The sequence below is a fragment of the Pelodiscus sinensis genome, chromosome 1, assembly GCF_052426305.1.
Source record: "Pelodiscus sinensis isolate ZL-2025 chromosome 1, ASM5242630v1, whole genome shotgun sequence".
NCBI classification, from domain to species: Eukaryota; Metazoa; Chordata; order Testudines; family Trionychidae; genus Pelodiscus; species Pelodiscus sinensis.
This window is the reverse complement of record NC_143052.1, coordinates 87,159,762-87,179,899: the sequence shown is the minus strand read 5'-3', so window position 1 is coordinate 87,179,899 and position 20,138 is coordinate 87,159,762. Positions and strand designations below refer to the sequence as shown.

General features: G+C 44.8%; 1 protein-coding gene across 1 annotated transcript in view; it reads left to right on the top strand.

Moving 5' to 3' along the window:
* The window catches only part of NUP205 (nucleoporin 205), an 87,647-nt gene that overhangs the window by 55,373 nt on the left and 12,136 nt on the right, over positions 1–20,138 (top strand). Inside the window, exons 26-34 of the mRNA XM_006125865.5 lie at positions 2,269–2,426; positions 9,268–9,348; positions 9,816–10,007; positions 11,855–12,122; positions 13,122–13,220; positions 15,293–15,441; positions 17,185–17,376; positions 17,673–17,794; positions 19,646–19,784. Coding sequence (XP_006125927.3) covers positions 2,269–2,426; positions 9,268–9,348; positions 9,816–10,007; positions 11,855–12,122; positions 13,122–13,220; positions 15,293–15,441; positions 17,185–17,376; positions 17,673–17,794; positions 19,646–19,784 — 1,400 coding nt within the window. The remainder of the gene's footprint in view (positions 1–2,268; positions 2,427–9,267; positions 9,349–9,815; positions 10,008–11,854; positions 12,123–13,121; positions 13,221–15,292; positions 15,442–17,184; positions 17,377–17,672; positions 17,795–19,645; positions 19,785–20,138) is intronic.

Below are 20,138 nucleotides of genomic sequence, written 5' to 3'. Positions count from 1 at the left end.
CTGCCTGCCTGTCTGAGAAACTGCTGGCTGGCATGTCTGTTGGCCAGAGCCTGCCTGTGGCACCCCAACCCATCCCTTGCCCAACCTTCTGCCCCCCCCTCCACTCCTGCACCCAAGTTCACAACCCAACCTCCTGCACCCTAGTCCAGTGTCCCAAGTCAGAACTGCCTCCTTCACCCACACTCCCTTCTCCAGCCTCCATCCCAGACCCCCGCACTACCTCCATTATTATCATGGAAGAGTGTGTCCCTTGACCACTTTCCAAAATCGTGGCGTGTCCCCCCCCATCAAAAATGATTGCCCATCCCTGCTCTAGAAGAACTGCTTCTGAATGAAATATGGCAGACATAAGCAACACCAACTACTATAGTATGTAAAATGCTATTATCATGAAACAATGAATTTTAGAAATCAAGTGACAGGTTTGTAATAAGGGAAACATATTGGAATGGGAGAAATGATAAAAGAATAATGCACAAAGGAGGGCAAAAGAAGGGAGGAGGCAATCTATAAGTGAACTGGCACAGAAACTATTTGAGACATACTGTGAAACGCCCCTACATAGTACAGGCAGTCCCTGACTTACGCGGATCCGACTTATGTCGGATCCGCACTTACAAACGGGGCTTTTCTCGCCCCGGAGCTCATGGGCGGCGGGTCACCACCCATGTCCTCCGGGGCGAGAAAAGCTTCTCCCGGTCTCCCTGGTCTGCTGGGGGGGGGGGGGGGGGTCCAGCAAAGCTGCTGGACCCCCCCCAGGCAGACCAGGGACACCCGAGCAAAGCCGCCGCCTGGGCGGCTTTGCTGGTTTGCCCGGGAGCAAAGCCGCCCAGGCAGCGGGACCTTTGCTTTGGTGTCCTGGCAGCGGGACCTTTGCTCTGGGCGGCTTTGCTCTGGTGTCCCTGGTCTGCTGGGGGGGTCCAGCGGCTTTGCTGGACCCCCCCCCCCCCCCACCAGACCAGGGGGACAGGAGCAAAGCCGCGGAGCACACCCGCAGGGGGACAGCCCAAGCCCAAGTCCCTGGTCTTCAGGGAGACGGGGAGCAAGGCCTCGGAGCACACCCGCAGCGGGACAGCCAGGGCACGCTTGGGCTGTCCCACTGCGGGCGTGCTCCAAGGCTTTGCTCTCCGGCTCCCTGGTCTGACCAGCAGACCCGGGAGATGGGGAGCAAAGCGTCGGAGCACGCCAGCAGTGGGACAGACGGAGCAAAGCCGTGGAGGACTTGGACGGTCCCGCCACCCCGTCTCCCTGGTCTGCTGGGGGGCGGGGGGGTGCACCTATTGCTCCCCCCCCCCCCAGCAGACCAGGCTTTTCTTGCCTACCCCTGGGGTAGAGCAGCTGGGGGCTGCTGGGTTGGTCCCGCAGCGCTGCTCCGGACCAACCTGGCAGCACCCCAGCTGCTTTGCCCCAGGCGTCCTGATTCAGCCTCTGCTGGTCAGTTTCAGCAGCGGTTGAATCAGGATGCCTGGGGCAGAGCAGCTGGGGTGCTTCTGGGTTGCTCCAGTAGCGCCGAGGAGCCGCACTACTGGAGCAACCCAGCAGCACCCCAGCTGCTCTGCCCCAGGCGTCCCCAAGTCAGCCGCTGCTGAAACTGACCAGCGGCTGACTACAGGAAGCCCGAGGCAGAGTTGCTCTGCCCCAGGCTTCCTGGAATCAGCCGCTGATCAGTTTTCAGCAGCAGCTGACTTGGGGACGCCTGGGTTTCTTAAGTTGAATCTGTATGTAAGTCAGAACTGGCATCCAGATTCAGCCGCTGTTGAAACTGATCCAGTTTCAGCAGCGGCTGACGCCAGTTCCGACTTACATACAGATTCAACTTAAGAACAAAGCTACAGTCCCTATCTTGTACGTAACCCGGGGACTGCCTGTATCTCATTTCTGTGACTGAAAATATTTGTATTTTAAAAATCTAAAATCTAGGTGACTAAAGTTGGACTCAAATCCCTGTGAGGCACCCAAAAGTAGCTGCAAATTCTCTGCACCTATGAAAATCAGGCTGTTTTTAAGAGCTGAAATTTAGACACCTGGAAATTTTGGCCAATGTGTTGTGTATATAAAATGAGAAATAACATGTTGTAGAAATGAGTTAATACTCTTAAGTTTTATAAAAAACACACCCTCCCCCATTCTGTTAACATAAATTCATGGCCATTGCTGCTCAGAAGCTCTTACTGTGAGACCAGATAAGGTGAAGAGTTGTTTACACAAAGATTAGTTAAGGTTCTTTGGCATTTCTGAATAGGATTATTAGTTCATTTTCTTCCACAGTACGCAGGAAGATCTTGAATATCTTGGATTCAATTGACTTCAGCCAGGATATCCCTGAACCTTTGCAACTGGATTTTTTTGACCGTTCTCAGATTGAACAGGTCATTGCTAACTGTGAACACAAGAATGCACGTGGGCAAGTTACCTGCAATGTCAAGGTAAGCAGTGTTTGAAGTATGCTACCAGCTGTCTTTGGTTTGGTAATTTATAAAAATGTCTGGGGGCACTGGGGTTCTGTTGTTATTGGTCATTTTAAGCACTAATAGGACCCCGACCCGATCATAAGATTCAGATCATTCACATTCAAACTGAAACTATTTTTATTAGTTCAAAGGCTAATCAGTTCAGTAACATTTTATCAGCATACAGCAACTGGGAATTATCAACTGCCCCCTCCTAACTTCCATGAGCCACAATCAATTACAGGTGGGCAAGGAGCAGAGCCCACCACATACATCTTCCAAGTGCTTCTGCTGTCTTGGCTGCCTACAGAAGTTATCCTTTCTTACACAGTAGTAAGTTCCACAGCACTCAGAATTTATTTTAACTGTAACTTGTTTACTACCCTTAGGGCTGTTCCTCCTTCATTAGGTTAAACACAGGTCAAACAAGTTTTGCCTAGCAACTACTTATATCACTGTAATTGTTTTGTTGTTATATTAAGTGCCATTTGGCTTATTTCTTTTTACAGACCCAAACCTGTTATTCCTTCACCCCATTTCTCCATAAGAAGTAGTTCAGCCATTTCACTATATGTCTTGCAATTGCACTTGAACCTCTTTAATCTGGCAACCCTGGGAAACAGGCTATGCAAGACTAAGGAAGTTTTGTGGAACATGCAGGGTTCTGGGGTGGGGTCTGGGAAGGAGAGTTACGTGAAGGGGATGGGATGGGGTGGAGTGATTACTTGGTACCCCGCTCCAGGGGGGGTTCCATGTCCCCCACCATTTCTAGGCACCCCTTTCCCCCCACCAAAAAGATTCAAGTAAAGCACTTAGGCTGCTATTCCCCCAGCTGGGGGGTCAGGAGGAGAGCAGCAGTGCACAGAGTTTTTGTGCAAAGTTTTTCCACTGTAAACTTTTTCCCCTCAAATTTTATTAATGTGACCATGCATTGTCATTTGTTTATATTCATATGTATTGGAGAAGCATGCAAAAGCTGTGGTCACTATCATAGCCCCATTGTGCAAGGTGCTATACAAACATTTAGGAAGACCCATTCTTCTTCGGGTGATGTCCCCGTGAGTGCTCCACGTATGCTGACGGGCATCCCCGGAGCCGCAGATCGGAGCTTTTTCTAAACAGTTGCTAGTTGGGCTGCACATGTGCTGCAGGTGTCTCGTGCTGCCAGCGTTTGACAGTTGAGTGCAGCCCAACCCCTCCCCTCAGTTCCTCTTCTACCACCCTTGGCCGTAGACAGAGTCCTCCTGCCGCTTCAGGCACTTTTTTCCTCATAGATAAAACCTTCAACCTTTTGACCTCAATTCATCTTGGATCCTTGATACTTTATTACCACTTCAAAGGCAAACAGATCAAGCCAGGGAACACTCTGTTCCCTCAGCACTAGCTGCTTCAGCAGCAGCATGCTTTCGGTCAGCTGGCTCAAAAAACAAACAAAACCCCACCCACACCTTCACAAGCTGACACCCTCACAGCAGCAGGGAGTCAGCAGCTTCACTAACCTCTCTCCCGCCCCCGTCCCGCCCTCCAGCCAACCGCCAATGGCTGGAATATGCCTGCTTCACAAAGCTTTAAAAAATGCAGTGACTGCAGCGATCCTGTCCCAGCCTCAGACGGACACAGCTGCTTTGTCAAATGCTTGGGGGAGGCACACAATCCTCAGGAATGCGTCCATTGTAAAACCCTGCCTGAAAGAGCAAGAGAGGACAGAGCTCAAGATTCAAGATCTCTCCCTACACCGGGAGAAACTCACAGGCAGCCTCCGGCACTGAAACAGGCACAGGCATGTGCGGCACCGGATGAAGCAGTGGAGCCGGCTTCAGGGCGGCCTTGCAAACTCTCGGTGCCGGTGCTCAGCTTGGCACTGTCTAGAGAAGCGGTGCCGCCTACACAGTGAACCTGCAAAGCCTCGGTGCCGCCGCTTAGTGCACCCACCTCTCCACTGTCTTCATTACAGCAGAACTTTATCCTGCAGGCTAAGCAGATGGGCTTTGAAACAGATGCAGACTGCACGGGGCTAAGGAGAAACTATACCAAGCACAGGGAACTATATCAAGGAAACAGTCCTCGGCACCGTACCCACCTTACTCACCACCAAAGCAGGGACGGGGGTGCTCAACAGAGATCTATGATGAGAGGAGGGCATTCTCCTCCCAGCAGGCATCCCTTACTTCATCTCTACAGGGGCATCACTACATCCCATGACTGTATCACCCACAGTGGCACCCAAGCTGATATTACCCACAGCCACATTAGCAGCCACAGTGGGCACCTTTGGATTGCTAGACACCACCCAAATACCACTCTACTGCCCCATCCTCAGGAAAAAGGCTACCACCAGTTTCACCATCCCACCCTATGGTAGCCATACCGGACTCAGAGGAAGAAGAAGGCCAATTAGCTGATGATCAGGACGATGCTCAACTGGCACAGTCACAAGACAATCCCACTTCCCCTCCATAGGATTCCATAGTCCCGGATGATGATCACAAGACAGTGGACCTGGAACAATTCCAGGATCTTTTTAAGAGGGTTGTTACATCACAAGAAATAAAATGTCAGGAGGTTAAGCAGAAACAGCCTGATCTCATGAAGAATATCCACCCATTATCACAGGGCAGAATTGCAATGCCCATAGATGAAGCAATTATGGAGGTGTCTGGAGGCATCTGGCAAACACTAGCATTGGCTCAGCTGACCTGCAAAAGGTGGACAAGAAATATCTCGTCCCACCTAAAGATCTAGATTTCCCTTTCTCCCATCCTCGGCCAAACTCACTGGTCGTCACTGCGGCAGGCCAATGGCCCCTCACCTTAGATCAAATAATGGCAACAAGGAGCACAAGAGGCTAGACCAATTCAGAAAGAAGGTCTACTCATCTGCCACCCTGCAGCTTAGGACAGCCAGTTACTCAGCATGACTGGCAAATCACAACTTTGTCAGCTACTTCAAACTAGCAGACCTGATGGAGCATCTGCCTGATACCAAGAAGCCCATACTCAGGGCAATCATATGTGAGGGCCACACAACTGCCCGTACAGCACCACTGTCTGTGATTGACGTGGTGGACACAGCAGCGAAAACAATGGCTACAGCAGTCATGATGAGAAGAACATCATGGCTTCAGGCCATGGGGGTGCCAAAAGAACTGCAGTCAAAGGAAGAAGATCTTCCCTTCGACAAGCACAAGCTTTTTGCTAGCAACATGGATGAGATTCGGCACATCAGCAAAAACACATTCACCACCTTGCGTACTCTGGGAATGCACGCACCACTGTACAGGTACAGGTGCTACACCCCCTACAATAAAAGCAGGGACTTGTACTACAACCGTACTCGATACAAACCATATGAATACAATCACACCTCGCAGCGCACCCAGAGGAACCACAAACAACCACCACATCCCTCTGGTGGCCAGACCCTGAAGAAGCAAATTTGAAACATTGGTCGAGGGCATGCCCAACCTCCCCAACCATCAAGTGCAACAAGACCAGAACCATCTATTTGATCATAGATTACGCTTATTCCTTCATCATGGGCCTTCATAACATCTGACCAGTGGGTCATAGAAATTATCCGTATGGGATATTCGATCCTGTTCAACTCCCTCCATCATAACCTTTCCACTACCCCATCCTTCTTCAGGGACCCATCTTACGAGATACCCCCTCAAACAAGAAACCGACCTGCTTCTTCATCTAGGAGCTATAGAGGAGGTACCTGAACCAAACCAGAGAAGGGGATTCTCTTCCACCTATTTCCTGACCCAGAAGTGTACAGGAGGCTGGAGACCAATCCTAGACCTCCACAGACTAAACAAGTTCCTTTGAAAGCAGAGATTCAAAATGGTTATGCTGGCTACAGTCATACCAGCTCTGGACAGAGGGGACTGGTTCACAGTCCTCATCCTACAAGATGCATATTTTCACATTGCAATACATCCATCACACAGATGTTTCCTTCATTTTACAGCAGGAGGGGACCTTTTTCAATACAAGGTCCTTCCCTTTGGCCTGTCATTTGCCCTGCGAGTATTCCCCAAAGACCTAGCACTCATGGTGGCATACCTCACACAACAGGGGGTAGAGATTTCTCCTTACCTCGATGACTGCTTACTGAGAGGTCGTTCACAAGAGGAAGTGATCGACATAACAAAGACCAAGCGACTGTTCAGCCTGCTGGAGCTCTTAATCAGCGAACAGAAATCAACACTCAGTCCAGTTCAGGACTTAGAATTCATAGCAGCAAGACTAGATGCCATATCAGCCAGGGCATACCCTCTGCAACATGGATTCCAGACCCTTTGAGATTTAGTTCTTTCCCTCATTGCAAACCCATCCACCACAGTCTGTACTTGTCTTCAACTCATAGGGTACATGGCGGCCACCACATGCATGCCTCCATTCCCATGCCTTACATCAATGGCTAGCATTGGTTTACATGCCCTCACGTCATTCATTGCACAAACCCCGGTGCTTGTGCCAGAGCAAGTACTGCAGTCGCTCAAATGATAGACATGTCCACTCAACCTCTTAACTGGAATTCCATTTTTACAGGAGGAGACTGCCATACAAATTACCGCAGACACTTCACTATTGGGTTGGGGTGCGCACTTCCAAAGTAAAACTGCAGAGGGCAAATGGCTACCAAACGAGGCTTTAACGAGGCTCTGTTACACATCAACATTCTGGAGCTCGGTGCCATAAAAAATGCTTACAGGAACTTTGGCCCTTTCATAACCAACTGCGCAGTTCATGTTCTCACAGACAGCACATGGGACCTTAAGCTGGTATTGACTGCTCTCATGAAGCCTGCCTTTGAGACAATGGCTTCGTATACTCTTTCTCTACTTACCATGAAAGTTCTCTTCTCATAGCCATAACATATGCGAGATGAGTCAGTGAAATAGGCGCACTAATAGAGGGCCTGCCTTATACAGTATTTAGTAAGGACAAAGTGACTTTGAGGCCGCACTCAGCATTCCTTCTAAAGGTCGGCACAAGCTTCCACATCAATTAACCTGTTGTCTTGCCTACATTTTCCTAAGGCTTCATGCTTTGCCCGGAAAGGCAACACTGCATTCAAGGGATGTACAAAGAGATTTGGCTTTTTACATTGACAGGACCCGACTCTATCGCAAGACCCCACGACTCTTTGTTGCTACGACTCATCTTGCAGCGAATTTCAAAATTGATAGTGATTTGCATTCTCCGATGCCATTTACTCTCTGGTAAACTGCTGCCAACTCTACTGAGAGCCCATTTTACTCGGGCTATTGCAGCATCCATGGCATTCTCTAAAAATGTGCCTCTATAAGACATTTACTGAGCAGCCATGTGGTCCTCTAACCACACACTGTAAACATTATTCAATAATGCCCCAATTGGCAAACGATACAGCGGTGGCTACAGCAGTTCTGTCTGCTGCCATTAAACAGTAACTCTGAGACCTGCCAACCGCACAGGATACTGGTAGGTAGTCCCCATACGTGGAGCACCCAAGGGGACATCACCCGAAGAAGAAAAGGAAGTTAATGCACAAGGTGAGTAACATCTGTTCTTTGAGGTGTGTGTCCCCGTGGGTGTTTCATGACCCTCCCTTCCTCCCCGCTACTTGGAGTACGTCTGCTCTGCGGTAGACGAGGAACTGAGGGGAGGGGGTTGGGCCGCACTCAACTGTCAAACTGCTGGCAGCACGAGACACCTGCTGCGCATGCGAGGCCCGACTAGCAACTGCTTAGAAAAAGCTCCGATCTGCGGCTCCAGGTATGCCCGTCACCATATGTGGAGCACCCACGGGGGAGGGAGGGGGACACACCTCAAAGAACAGATGTTACTGCACGAGGTGAGTAACTCCCTTATACATGCCTTGAATACTTGAAAGTAAGAGTAGATAAGGGGCCAGAAAAAAGGATACAGCCTATTAATAAGGCTATGATTTTGTCATGGCTATTTTTTGTAAAAGTCAGGGACAGGTCATAGGTAATAAACAAAAAAATCACAGAAGCGGTGACTTGTCCCTGACTTTCATTAAAAATGTACCTGATCAAATGGGGAGGGAAGAGAGTCCAGCTGCCTGCAGTGATTGGGAGGTGCAGGAGCCATAGTGGTTGGGAAAGGTTCCCCCACTCTCATGTAGAACTGGGAACCCATGGTGGCAGGGGAGCTACAGGCAGATCCCTGCCAGTGGTGGCAGCTGGGCAGTTCAGGAGTCTCCAATGTCTTGTCAGTTGTAGGGGCATCCCACCACCTGCAACTGCTGGAGGGTCCCCTACCACATATGGAAGCCAGGCTGCTGTGGAGTCCTCCATCTAGTCAGCTGAGAGGCCCTCAGTGTCACAGAGATTGCTAGAAGTCATGAATTCTGCAACTTGTGTGACTTCTGTGACATTATCTTAGCCTTACATATAAGCAAAGTGATCTGGGTGATGGTAGGAGGATGACATGTTGGTACCAGGTTGTTCCATATCTTTTAAATATAATTGTTTTTTAAAAGGGGATGGATAAAGGAATAGGAAAACCGTTGGGGAAGAAGAAAGAGAGAAGTTAGGAGAGGAGAGTGCAAAGCATGATAAGTGGAGAGGGAAGATGGGTAGTGGAAGGGCTGCATTAATAGGAGAGGGATGGGATAAGGGAGGACATGCAAAATCAAGAAAGTAAGTCTATAGCTGTCTCCTATGTCTACTTCAGGATGCTTTCACTGTGCTGCAAACATTTCCAAACAGCCAGGAGTTCACAGTCTAGAGGCAGCAATATTTAGATAACCCCCCTTTCATTTTATTACTTAGATATTTTCCCCCTTGCTCTTTCAATTCCAGTATCTTCACCGAGTTCTAGTTGCAGAAGTTAATGCACTTCCAGGAATGGCAGCTATAGGACAGAGACCTTTACTTATGGAGGTAAGTCTAATCAAAATAACCTATGGCTTGTCTTGATGGAGGCATCCAGCAATCTAGGATGTAAGTCTACAGCACACTAGATTGCTATGCACTAATTATTCATGTGGAACCTGCAATCATTCCCTAGTGTTCTTCGGCCTACTGCTGTTTGAAATGGGTGAAGGTCATAGCACATGAGGGTACTCTTAATGCCTAGTAGCAGAGTCCATATGGCCAGGCAGTGCACAGCACTCTAGTGCATTGTAGACTTAAACCCTGCTTTCTGTACACTGGTTCTCCATCTAGTGAAGTTCCTAATCCCATTGAATTGAATTAATAATCCTGTTTCTTTTCTGACAAACTGAAGATATTTAAGTGGTTTATTTTTTTTCAAAGATTATGACCAAAAAAGTAAGATAAGTTATCTTGCAGTTTGTCCCCTCATTTTCTTGTGTCTAACTAAAAATTCCTTTTTTGGGGGAGTCCAGGAGATCAACACAATTCTGCAATATGTGGTGGAGCGGAACAAGCTGCTGCAGTGTCTCCATGCAAAGCGGCATGCGCTGGAATCCTGGAGACAGCTGGTGGAAATTATATTGACTGCCTGCCCACAAGACCTCATACAGGCTGAAGACAGACAGCTGATTATCCGGGACCTCTTACAAGATGTGCATGACAAGGTAAAGCTCTTTTGAGCTTCACTGGGCTATGTCTGTGTTCAAATTTTTCTTTGTCACTATGCTAGCAAAAATTGCATGTGCTATGGAGAGAGGGTATCATTCATTAACAGCCATTATGACTAGAGCAACATGTTGACAAATGACAAAGAAGTTACTGTCATTGTGAAAGCTGAAAAGACAGTTGCTGGTGGGAATGTGAGAAAAGGAAACGTAATGTTTTGTGAAAGGAGAATCCTTACGGGACATGGACCCCCAGCAGGTAATAAACATACCTCAGATATTTTTGGATATTCATTCTGTTTGGATGATTAGCTGTATATTCTGTTTTTGATTCCTCAGGGAGAAAAAATATGAGCAACCTGCAAATGCAAATGTTTGATTAGAGAATAGGGAGGGAGTTTTAAAAATGTAGTGAATTGTTTAACTACATTCTCTTGATGTTTTACCACTGAATTGTTGCATTGATTTTAGATAAACTGGACAACTATCTTCTACCATTGCTGTCTGTTGAGGACAAAATGTGATAAGAAATACTGTGATTCTCAGAACACTGAAGCATTAAAAGTTAATTTTTGGTTTTCATGCACAGATCTAATTTCTGACATGTCATACACCAGGGGTACGGAACTTGGGGCCCCTGGCTTGCTTGGATCTGGCCCCTGAGGCTCAGCACTCCCCCTTCCCCTCCCCCCCAGCAAAGGGGAGACAGCACTGGTAGCCAGCCCTCTATCCCCTCCTCCCCCCCGGCCACTATCCCGCCGTGCGGCTGGAGCACACAAAATCTGCTTGCCTGTGGGTCAGTGGACCCCAACTCAAAAAAGATTTCCCCATCCCTGTCATACACAGTCATTTTATTAGGTGCCCTATTTATGGAGAAATGTATAGCATACATTTAATTTTTTTTCTCATTTTTGCCAAGGTAAAAATACAAATTGTCTGATTTCATTACATTTTCTGTCGGTGATCATTTTGTCAGAATTATTTTAAAGAAAAATTGTAGAAGACTTTTTTAAAAATTCCCAATGTGTTTGTTGTAGTAGTGGGAAAAAAAAGGAGGCCTCCCATGGCCAAAGCTCACCGTATTCACTATTATGGAGATTAACAGTTAAACCGTCTGCTGCTTATTTGAAATGTGTACATTATTTGTTGTGTTTGAGTGATTTTTTTTTTTTGCTAAACTTTTTATTAATTTGGCAAATGAATAATTTTTACAAGAGAACAAAGAAATAATTGTGCCAGATAGCTATTGATATGTATAAAAAGACAAGATAGGAAAAGAATGTTGGTGGCAAAGGATATTTTTGAAAATAGATAATTCAGGATGCAATGTTGCCATTGCAAGTGTTCAAATGAAATGAGACAAAAGTAGTACTGACTTTGTCTCCTTCCTTGTGGTTGTTCCTTCCCTGTGGTTGCTCTTAGGTGACAAATTTTTCTAAATTTTGTGTTGCTTTTATAATATTTGTGTTTTATATAGACATCAAAATGCAACATGGTTGAATTGTTCTTTCTCTAACTTATTCATATATTAAGTATTTATAATGTTTCCTTGCCCAAATATAAGTGTCATTATGTTTGGAGTTTGGGAGAATGAGAACCAAAAAGCTAATAGTCTGGTCCAAACCATTATATGATTATAGTCTTTCTGAAAATTAAAAAGACACTCTGCTCAGGTATTGATCTGTTTTGTGTAGAAAATCTTCTATTTCTAATTTTGTAAAATGAAAAGGTTGTAATGTGTTCCTTTTGCTTGCTTGCAGAAATGTATATGGATGTGGGAAGCTTAATAAGTGGTCTAGTATCTCCTGAAATCATACATGTGCTTTTTCCTCCCCTTTTCTCTTAAGATCCTGGATGATGATGCAGCTCAGGAGTTAATGCCAGTGGTGGCTGGGGCTGTGTTCACCCTTACTGCCCACTTGAGCCAGTCTGTGCGCACTGAGCAAAAGCGACCACTGGCTGTTCCTGTACCTGGGCACTCCCAATATGTGATGATGCTAGATGGTTCTTTCACCTCATCCGGTTCAGAGGGCATACCTATGGGTTTCACTTCCATTGGTGATTCTTCCCTCCATATCATTCTAAAAAAGCTACTAGATTTCATTCTGAAAACAGGTATGTTAAAAGCATAAAATAATTGCACTGTCAGTGGATTCTAACAAGCCAAGACTGTATAAATGTACTGTGAACCCCCTTATATCGTCGGATTGAATTTATTTATGTCCTTAATGCAGGTGCCCCTTTCAGAGTTACATTTATAGACATCTTGAAAGTTATATTACTTTCAGGAGGCACTTGATAAGTATGCTATCTTCAAGCTTACAGCTAGTGAGGTAGGGGGTATGTGGTGTGTAAGTATATAAGGGGATTCAATGTTACATACAACTAAGGCTCAGATTTTTGTCATAGATAATTTTAGCAAAAGTCAGGGACAGGTCATGAACAATAATGAAAAATTCACTAATGTCCATAACCTATCCCTGACTTTTACTAAAAATATCCATGACAAAAGGAGATCCTGGGAAGCTGCCAGTGGGCTTGGGACTCCAGGGGCCCTTGCTACTCTTGGGGCTCTGAGCCCCTGGTTCTCCTCTGCTGCCCACAGATGCAAAGAGCTCTGGTATTCCCCCCTGCCTCCCTCAGCACAGGGAAGTGACAGGCAATCCCCCCTGTCATCTGCACTCTGGAGGTTGGTGCTGTAGCATGCAGTTGCTGAGAGATGTTGGGCCCCCTTGCCATCCACGTACCTCACAGCTTCATGCCTCCACGGATAGCAGGGGACCCTGCAGCTCCCAGCTGGTGCTGGTTGAAGTCGTTAAGGTCTTTGGAGGTCACAGATTTCATGACTTCTGTTACTTCCATGACTATATGGCAGCCTTAGTTATAACTTTGTGACAGAACCTTGCTTTGCTCAACTCATTCTCATAACCTGAATTGGTACATCAATGGGCAAGGCTTGCATATAAGAAAACATAATTTTTAATTTGTTTTGCTACTGCCAGCACTAATATTGTGGAGCTAAAATAAGTGAAGGCACAGATGGTATTAATAGAATAATGATTCAACTTATTACCAGTTTGTTTTCTGTTACAAATAATTGTTTCCTATGAGCAGGTGGTGGATTCCAGCGAGTCAGAACACACCTGTATGGGTCATTGCTGTATTACTTACAGATTGCCCAGAGACCCGATGAACCAGACACCTTAGAAGCAGGTAGGATACAATTGTGTTCTGAGAAAAAGAAGACCAATTGGGTATGAAATCTAGTGCTATTTGTTACCCCACTGTGTTACAACTTAGGGTATGTCTAGACTGCGGTGCTATTTTTGGATGCCAGAAGTATCCCGAAATAGCAATGCAGCATCTTTAAATGCACCTGCTATTTCCCGAAATAGCAGGCACGCCATTTGGTCCACAAGGGGTGAGGGATTAGTCGGAATAGTGCTTTGTTTTGAAATTTGATGCTGTCTACACACTGCCAAATTTCAAAATAAGCTCTTTCAACCTATACTTGGAATAAGCTACACAATTTGCATAGCTTATTCCAAGAGAAGGATGCTATCTAGATGCTCCCTTAGTCAGGACACAGTATTGTCAAAGAACATTTCTAAGTGTTCATTCAAAGTGTATTATGAGCCATGAGCTTATGATTTTACACTCCTGCCAGTGCACTCTCTTAGGCTGTGTCTAGACTACATCCCTTTTTTGACAGAGGAATGTAAATTAGACACTTCGAAATTGCAGATGAAGCGGGGATTTAAATATCCCGTGCTTCATTTGCATAGTCGCGTCATGGTACTCTTTCGAAAAAACACCATTTCGAAACTAAAACCGCGGTCTAGATGTGGTTCTTCCGAAAACGGCAGGCTTTTTCGAAAGATCTTGTACTCCTCAAAAAATGAGGCGTACAGGACCTTTTGGAAAAAGCCTGCCATTTTTGGAAGAACAACGTCTAGACTGTGGTTTTACTTTTGAAATGGCGCTTTTTCGAAAGAGTGCCATGACGCGATTATGCAAATGAAGCACAGGATATTTAAATCCCCGCTTCATCTGCAATTTCGACGTGTCTAATTTACATCCCTCTGTCAAAAGAGGGATGTTGTCTAGACACAGCCGTAATGTTTCCTTTGGAACTATAAGAGCCTCTTAATTGACATAGAGGAGCAGTAACAAACTGAAGATGACCGGAATGGAACTCTTTTTCAAAGCCAGTCGAGACAGCCAGCAGGACTACTTGTACAAGCCACACTCTTTGGCTATGTCTACGCTACAAGGTTTTTGCATAAAAACCGGCAGAGCATCCACACCTCAAGTGAGTTTTTGTGCAAGTAAATTGGCAGAACAGAGGGCTTTTGCCAGTAGTTATTCCTCTGCCCACGAGGAATAACTCCTTTTTGCGCTGCAACTCTTGCGCAAAAAGGCAGGCATGGACGCTCCGGAGGGGTTTTTGCGCAAGAAACCCCTATCGGCAAAAGCACAGGTGCTGTGATGGCCATTCACATTTCTTGTGCAAGAGTGTCCATGCAGTATGGACGCTGTCTTGCGCAAAAGCAAATCGCTTTTGTGATGTACTTTGAGGTCTAGACACACTTTTGCACAATAAGTTTTTGTGGAAGATCTCTTCTGCAAAAGGCTTCTTGCACAAAAGCCCTGCAATGTAGACTAAGCCTCTCTGTCTAATGGCTGAATTCTTTGCCTCTTCAGCATTCATAGCCATTTCTGATTTCAGTGCAAGGGATCATTATCAAAAGTCTAACTTGTCTCATGCATGGTCATTCAGACTCCCAAGTGTTGGGAATTGCAGTGTTGAAAAGTGTCAGTAAGATTATTGTAATTCCTTTACAGTTGATTGGTTGCTTTGGACATAACACTTTTCCTTGGATGCATCTTGTTTGCTTCCCTTAAGATTGATTGTTTTGTTTTCAGTGGAAGTTTGTTACATTTAATTGAAAGAGTTTGTATGTGTATGTATTTTATCTTACAGTAAGTTTTTTCTGACAAGACTGTCCAAGAGGAGGGGAGATATGCATACACAGATGCCACTTGGATGTTCTGGCCATAGTAACTGATTTTAGGATAGAATATATTTGTACAGGAACCTTTTTACTTGAACATAAACACACTTCCCCATTACTGAGATTATAGATATATAGATAGGGACTATTTTAACGTCCTGAAAGAAGTGGCTATGGTTTTCCTGTATTTAGGTTGATATTTTGTGGCGTCAAACCATTTAATCCTTCTACATCTCCTTTCATTCTTTTTTTTTTTTCTTGCTTTTTTAGCCAAGAAAACAATGTGGGAACGTCTGACAGCTCCAGAGGATGCATTCAGTAAACTGCAGAGAGAAAACATGGCAATTATTGAAAGCTATGGTGCTGCCCTCATGGAGGTGGTCTGTAGAGATGCCTGTGATGGTCATGAGATAGGCCGGGTAAATGAATCAATTTTTGTAACCTGATTTTTTTTTCTTTTAAAGGATGCTTTTCAACTATTTAGGTCAACATTTGATAATATTTTTTTAAAAAATTCTAATTTAGTGAGTTTTTTACAAATGTCTGCTGAAATAAAAAATATAACTCAACAATTTAGATATCAAAAATATTATTTTGGTATAAACATAGCATGCTCCTTCACATTGCTTTTCTTCTAGCTATGGAGAAGTTGTTAATGCTGTTGCAAAAGTAGCATAATCTAGAGGATAAAGCACTGGAATGATGTAGGGATGTAAGCACTTGCTTGAAGCTCCCCTCCCTCCGCTGCCTGTGTATCAGAGGCAGCGGGGGAGGAGAACCAGGGGTCAGTGCTGAGGGGAGCCAGCTTCAAAGTCGGTTCCCCCCAGCACTGTCTCCACAGTGGGAGGGAGGGAGGGAGGGGAAGGGCAGGGGAGGCAGAGGCGCAACAGTCCAGGACCCGGGAGTAGTCCCGGCTTGTGCTGACTCTGGGAGCTACTCCTGCTGCAGCTCTGCAGCAGCTCTTACTACATTTAAAAATGTAGAGGCGCAGTGGTATGGGACCCAGTGCGAGCCAAGACTGTTCAGTCCTGACTTGCGCTGGGTCCTGGACCTAGCTTTGCTGAGGCTCTATCTCAAGGACGGGCAATAATTTTTTGCCAGGGGCCTTGTCACAAATTTTTGACGTGGCCCCGGGCCGCACTGGAAGGAGCAGGGTCTCAAAAGGAAGAGGGCAGGACCAAGATGCTTCGGGCTTCCCTAGCCACAGACCATGATTGGATCTGGCCCGGGGAGGCCCTTTTGCCAACCCCTGTTCTGTAGTTTAAATATAGTAGCAGCAGGGCTGCCTGTGCACCTGGCTCCTACTACATTTAAACTGCAGAACCACAGCGGGGCCGCTTATTGACTAATCATGTAGTTGATACAATTTTATCAACTACACGATTAGTCAGTTACCCGCCTCTTAAGATCCTTAGCATGGAGGCTAGGAGTTGCTGAGTCCAATATCTGGATCTGATATTGACTTGCTATTTGTTCTTGGGCAAATCCCTTTAATTTCCTTTGTCTGTTTCCATATTTACAAAACGTTTACTAAAATCCTCACAGGGATATCATCATTTTCAAAAACTGTGTTTAAAAATAGTTTCATGTATTTCACTGGTTTAACTTTTGTAATTTATACTATCATATTTTCAGTTTTTTAATGTTTATCTTAGCCCTCTTGCTGTATGAAAGATCCACTCACCCAGGGGAAGGAGTGATATTGACAAGAAGGGTAGTTTTGTCTAATGTGCAAATAAAGTAGAGAGAGAGAATGTTTCCACGTTTTTTTTTTTTTTTTTTTTAAGTTGTATTGAGGTTACATACTACTAGTAACAAGAGTAGATTTTTAGAAAAATCAAATACGGGCATTATTTTCGAGTAGATAAATGCCTCTGTAATGTTTCTAAGTATTTTGAAGATAGAGCAGTAAACAACAAAGGGAGTGAGGTTGGCCTCCTCTATACTAAAACCACTGGAATTAGATGATGCAATAACTTCCAAATAAAAGAACATGTTAGTATGGGGAAAAATATATTTAGTTATGTTAAGAGATTCTTACAAGCAATGGATCAAGGTACACTCTGAATTTGAATGTATAAACATATTGTTTGTTTCTAGACATGTATTGGAAATCCCAGCATTCTGGTTAATTGATTTATTTTTTTTAAAATTATTTTTAGATGCTAGCGCTGGCTTTACTCGATCGCACTGTCTCAGTAGACAAGCAGCAGCAATGGCTCTTGTATCTCTCCAACAGTGGCTACTTGAAGGTGCTTGTAGATAGCCTAGCAGATGATGACCTAACTCTTCAGAGCTTACTCACGCCTCAGCCTCCTTTACTTAAAGCTCTGTATACCTATGAGTCCAAAATGGTAAGAGCTTGCCAGGGATTATTTTCTTCACAAATTAAAGTTTCTTTCCTGAGTTTCACATTCTTGATAGATGTGCATGTTCAGTTAACAGATTACGCATTAAAAACCATATGGGCCTTTCTGTTTCATCACTGTGTTCAGTATATAGTATTTTCAACAATAGCAAAAGTTCTTCTGCAGATAGTAGACATGCTTTGGGATAGTGTTGAAGCAAGGAGGGTGAAAATATCAGTATAAATGAAATCTCACTGTATGTTTGCATGACTGTTTTTCCCCTGTTCTCTCCTATACTCTAGGCATTCTTGACCAGAGTGGCTAAAATTCCACAAGGTGCATTAGAGTTGCTGAGGTCTGGAGTAATTGTGAGGCTTGCACAATGTCAGGTGTATGACATGCGACCAGAGACAGATCATCAGGGGTAGGTGTCCATACAGTTGGTTCTTTAACTGAGTGCTAGACGATAAAATCCATTTATGAAGGAGGCAGAAATCACCAGCTTTTGTAATCTTTCATCCTTATGTAAAAAATATCCACTTGGTTAACTAAATTGAAGCTATAGTGGGTTGGCATGGAAAAATTCTGATTTACCTGGTGTAAAGGGGTAAATTATGGCACTTTCTTTTTGGATCCAGGATATAAACCCACTAGCTTATCTGATTTTTATTTTTTAGAAGTTAGTCCATAATTTTTTAAACGTAAATTAAATTCTACTGGTTTAGAGCTGCAGTTGCTTTGTAGACTTATCTTTTGAGGATTTGGAAGTGCTTTGAAGTAGGGATGTTAAATTTAGTTTAATCAATTAATTGACTAGTCGATTAGTTGATAAGCACGGGAGCCTGGGAGCTAACCCCTCTGCGGCTCTGCAGTTTCCCCCCATAATCTGCTAATCGACTAGTTGATGAAAATTCCATCAACTAGTCGATTAGTTGATTAAACGCAATTTAACATCCGTATTTGAAGGGTGTATAAAACCCGCATTTGATTAATTTTCTTCTCATTCCTTCCTGTAGTACAAGAATGGATGTATAGGATTGACATACATTTAATTTCCAAGTTGTTCCATATATTTGTAATTATATGTGATACAGCAACTCCATGGAGTTGTACAGTGTTGTTGATTAATTGGAGTAACCTAGATACTGCCCAACTTTCCTGGCAGGAGGTTTGTATGTTGCTTGCAACTAAAAGCAGCAGCTCAAATGACCATTATTTGGTGTAGGAACACCATGTGCAACTTTTGTTTGTAAGGTGGCTGGGTGAGGAAAAGGAATAATTTGTGTGATTAGGGAAAAATCACCTTGCCTAATTTCCAACTCTAATTCTCACTTTAGATTGCAAAGGCAATCTTTGCAACAAAAAGGGCTAGAAACTTATAAACAAGGCATTTCAATAAGCATGACATCAGCGGGTATGTCTACACTTGCAGCCTATTTCAGAATACGGCTGCAAATGTATGCATTCAAAATTGCAAATCAAGCCCGGGTTTTAAATATCCCGTGCTTGATTTGCATCTTCCCGGTTGGGCGCCATTTTTTGAAATCTACAAGCCCGGAATAACTGTCCGCGTCTAAGCGTGGCAGTGAAACGGGCGTTCGAAATAAAGCCCTATTTCGAACTACCTGTTATTCTTCCTGCAATGAGATTTAACAGGTAGTTCGAAATAGGGCTTTATTTCGATTGCCTGGCTTGTAAATTTCAAAAAATGGCGCCCGGCCGGGAAGATGCAAATCAAGCGCGGGATATTTAAATCCCGGGCTTGATTTGCAATTCCGAATGCATACATTTGCAGCCATATTCCGAAATAGGCTGCAAGTGTAGACATACCCTAAATGTATCAGTTGGAGTTTACACCCCGGGGGGGAGGGAGGGATGAGGAGGGACTGAGCTTGAGCTGCAAGCCAATAGACTTTCATTGTGCTTGCCACTCAATCATCTTTCATGCCACTTATGGCACATGTGCTGTATGTTGCCGACCCCTGTTGTAGAAGCTACTTGTTTGCATTGAGGACAGTGGAGGAAAACATCTGATTAGTCTGAATGTTTTCAAAGAAACATTGTCTTCTAGCTAGCCAAAGCAGCTTTCTGAGGAAGTTAAAAAGGGTTGTGTGTGTGAAATTGGTCTTGTACTGGAAAGCTAAAAGCCTTAACTAAGAAACTGCTTTTGAGAATTGTGATGTTTTCATGTCCTTTAAGATGCTTATAAGCTGTATGTGTTTGTGGTCTCCAATTTCCATCAGCTATTGATACCTTTCCTCTTAAACCTATTCAGGATGTTTGGAATGAGAGATCCCCCTGTCTTCATTCCCGCTCCTGTGGAGCGCTATCGCCAGATTCTTCTCCCAGCCCTCCAGCTGTGCCAGGTGATCCTCACCTCCAGCATGGCACAACATCTGCAAGCAGCTGGCCAGGTAAGCTAAGGGCCATTGGCTGATGGCACTGTTTGTTGCCGGGTTATGTATAGTACAGGTTGAGCCTCTCTACTCCAGCTCGCTCTGGTCTGGCAACATCTGTGGTCTGGCATGATTTTAGTTAGCTGAATGTTCACTTATCATGGGTGTGGCCACGGTTCCCACGGTGCCATAAAGTTTGTTTACAGCCACCAATCCTGGCTCTCAGTGTTCTGTACCGTTGTTTATCTCTGGTTTATCCCTAAATGTCTTATAAGATCCCAGTAAGTAGAAGTGTTGGTAATGCTGCTAGACAATATTGACTTCCCGTGGTTCAGCAAATTCTCTGGTTCAGCCCCAGTCAAGTCCCCAGGG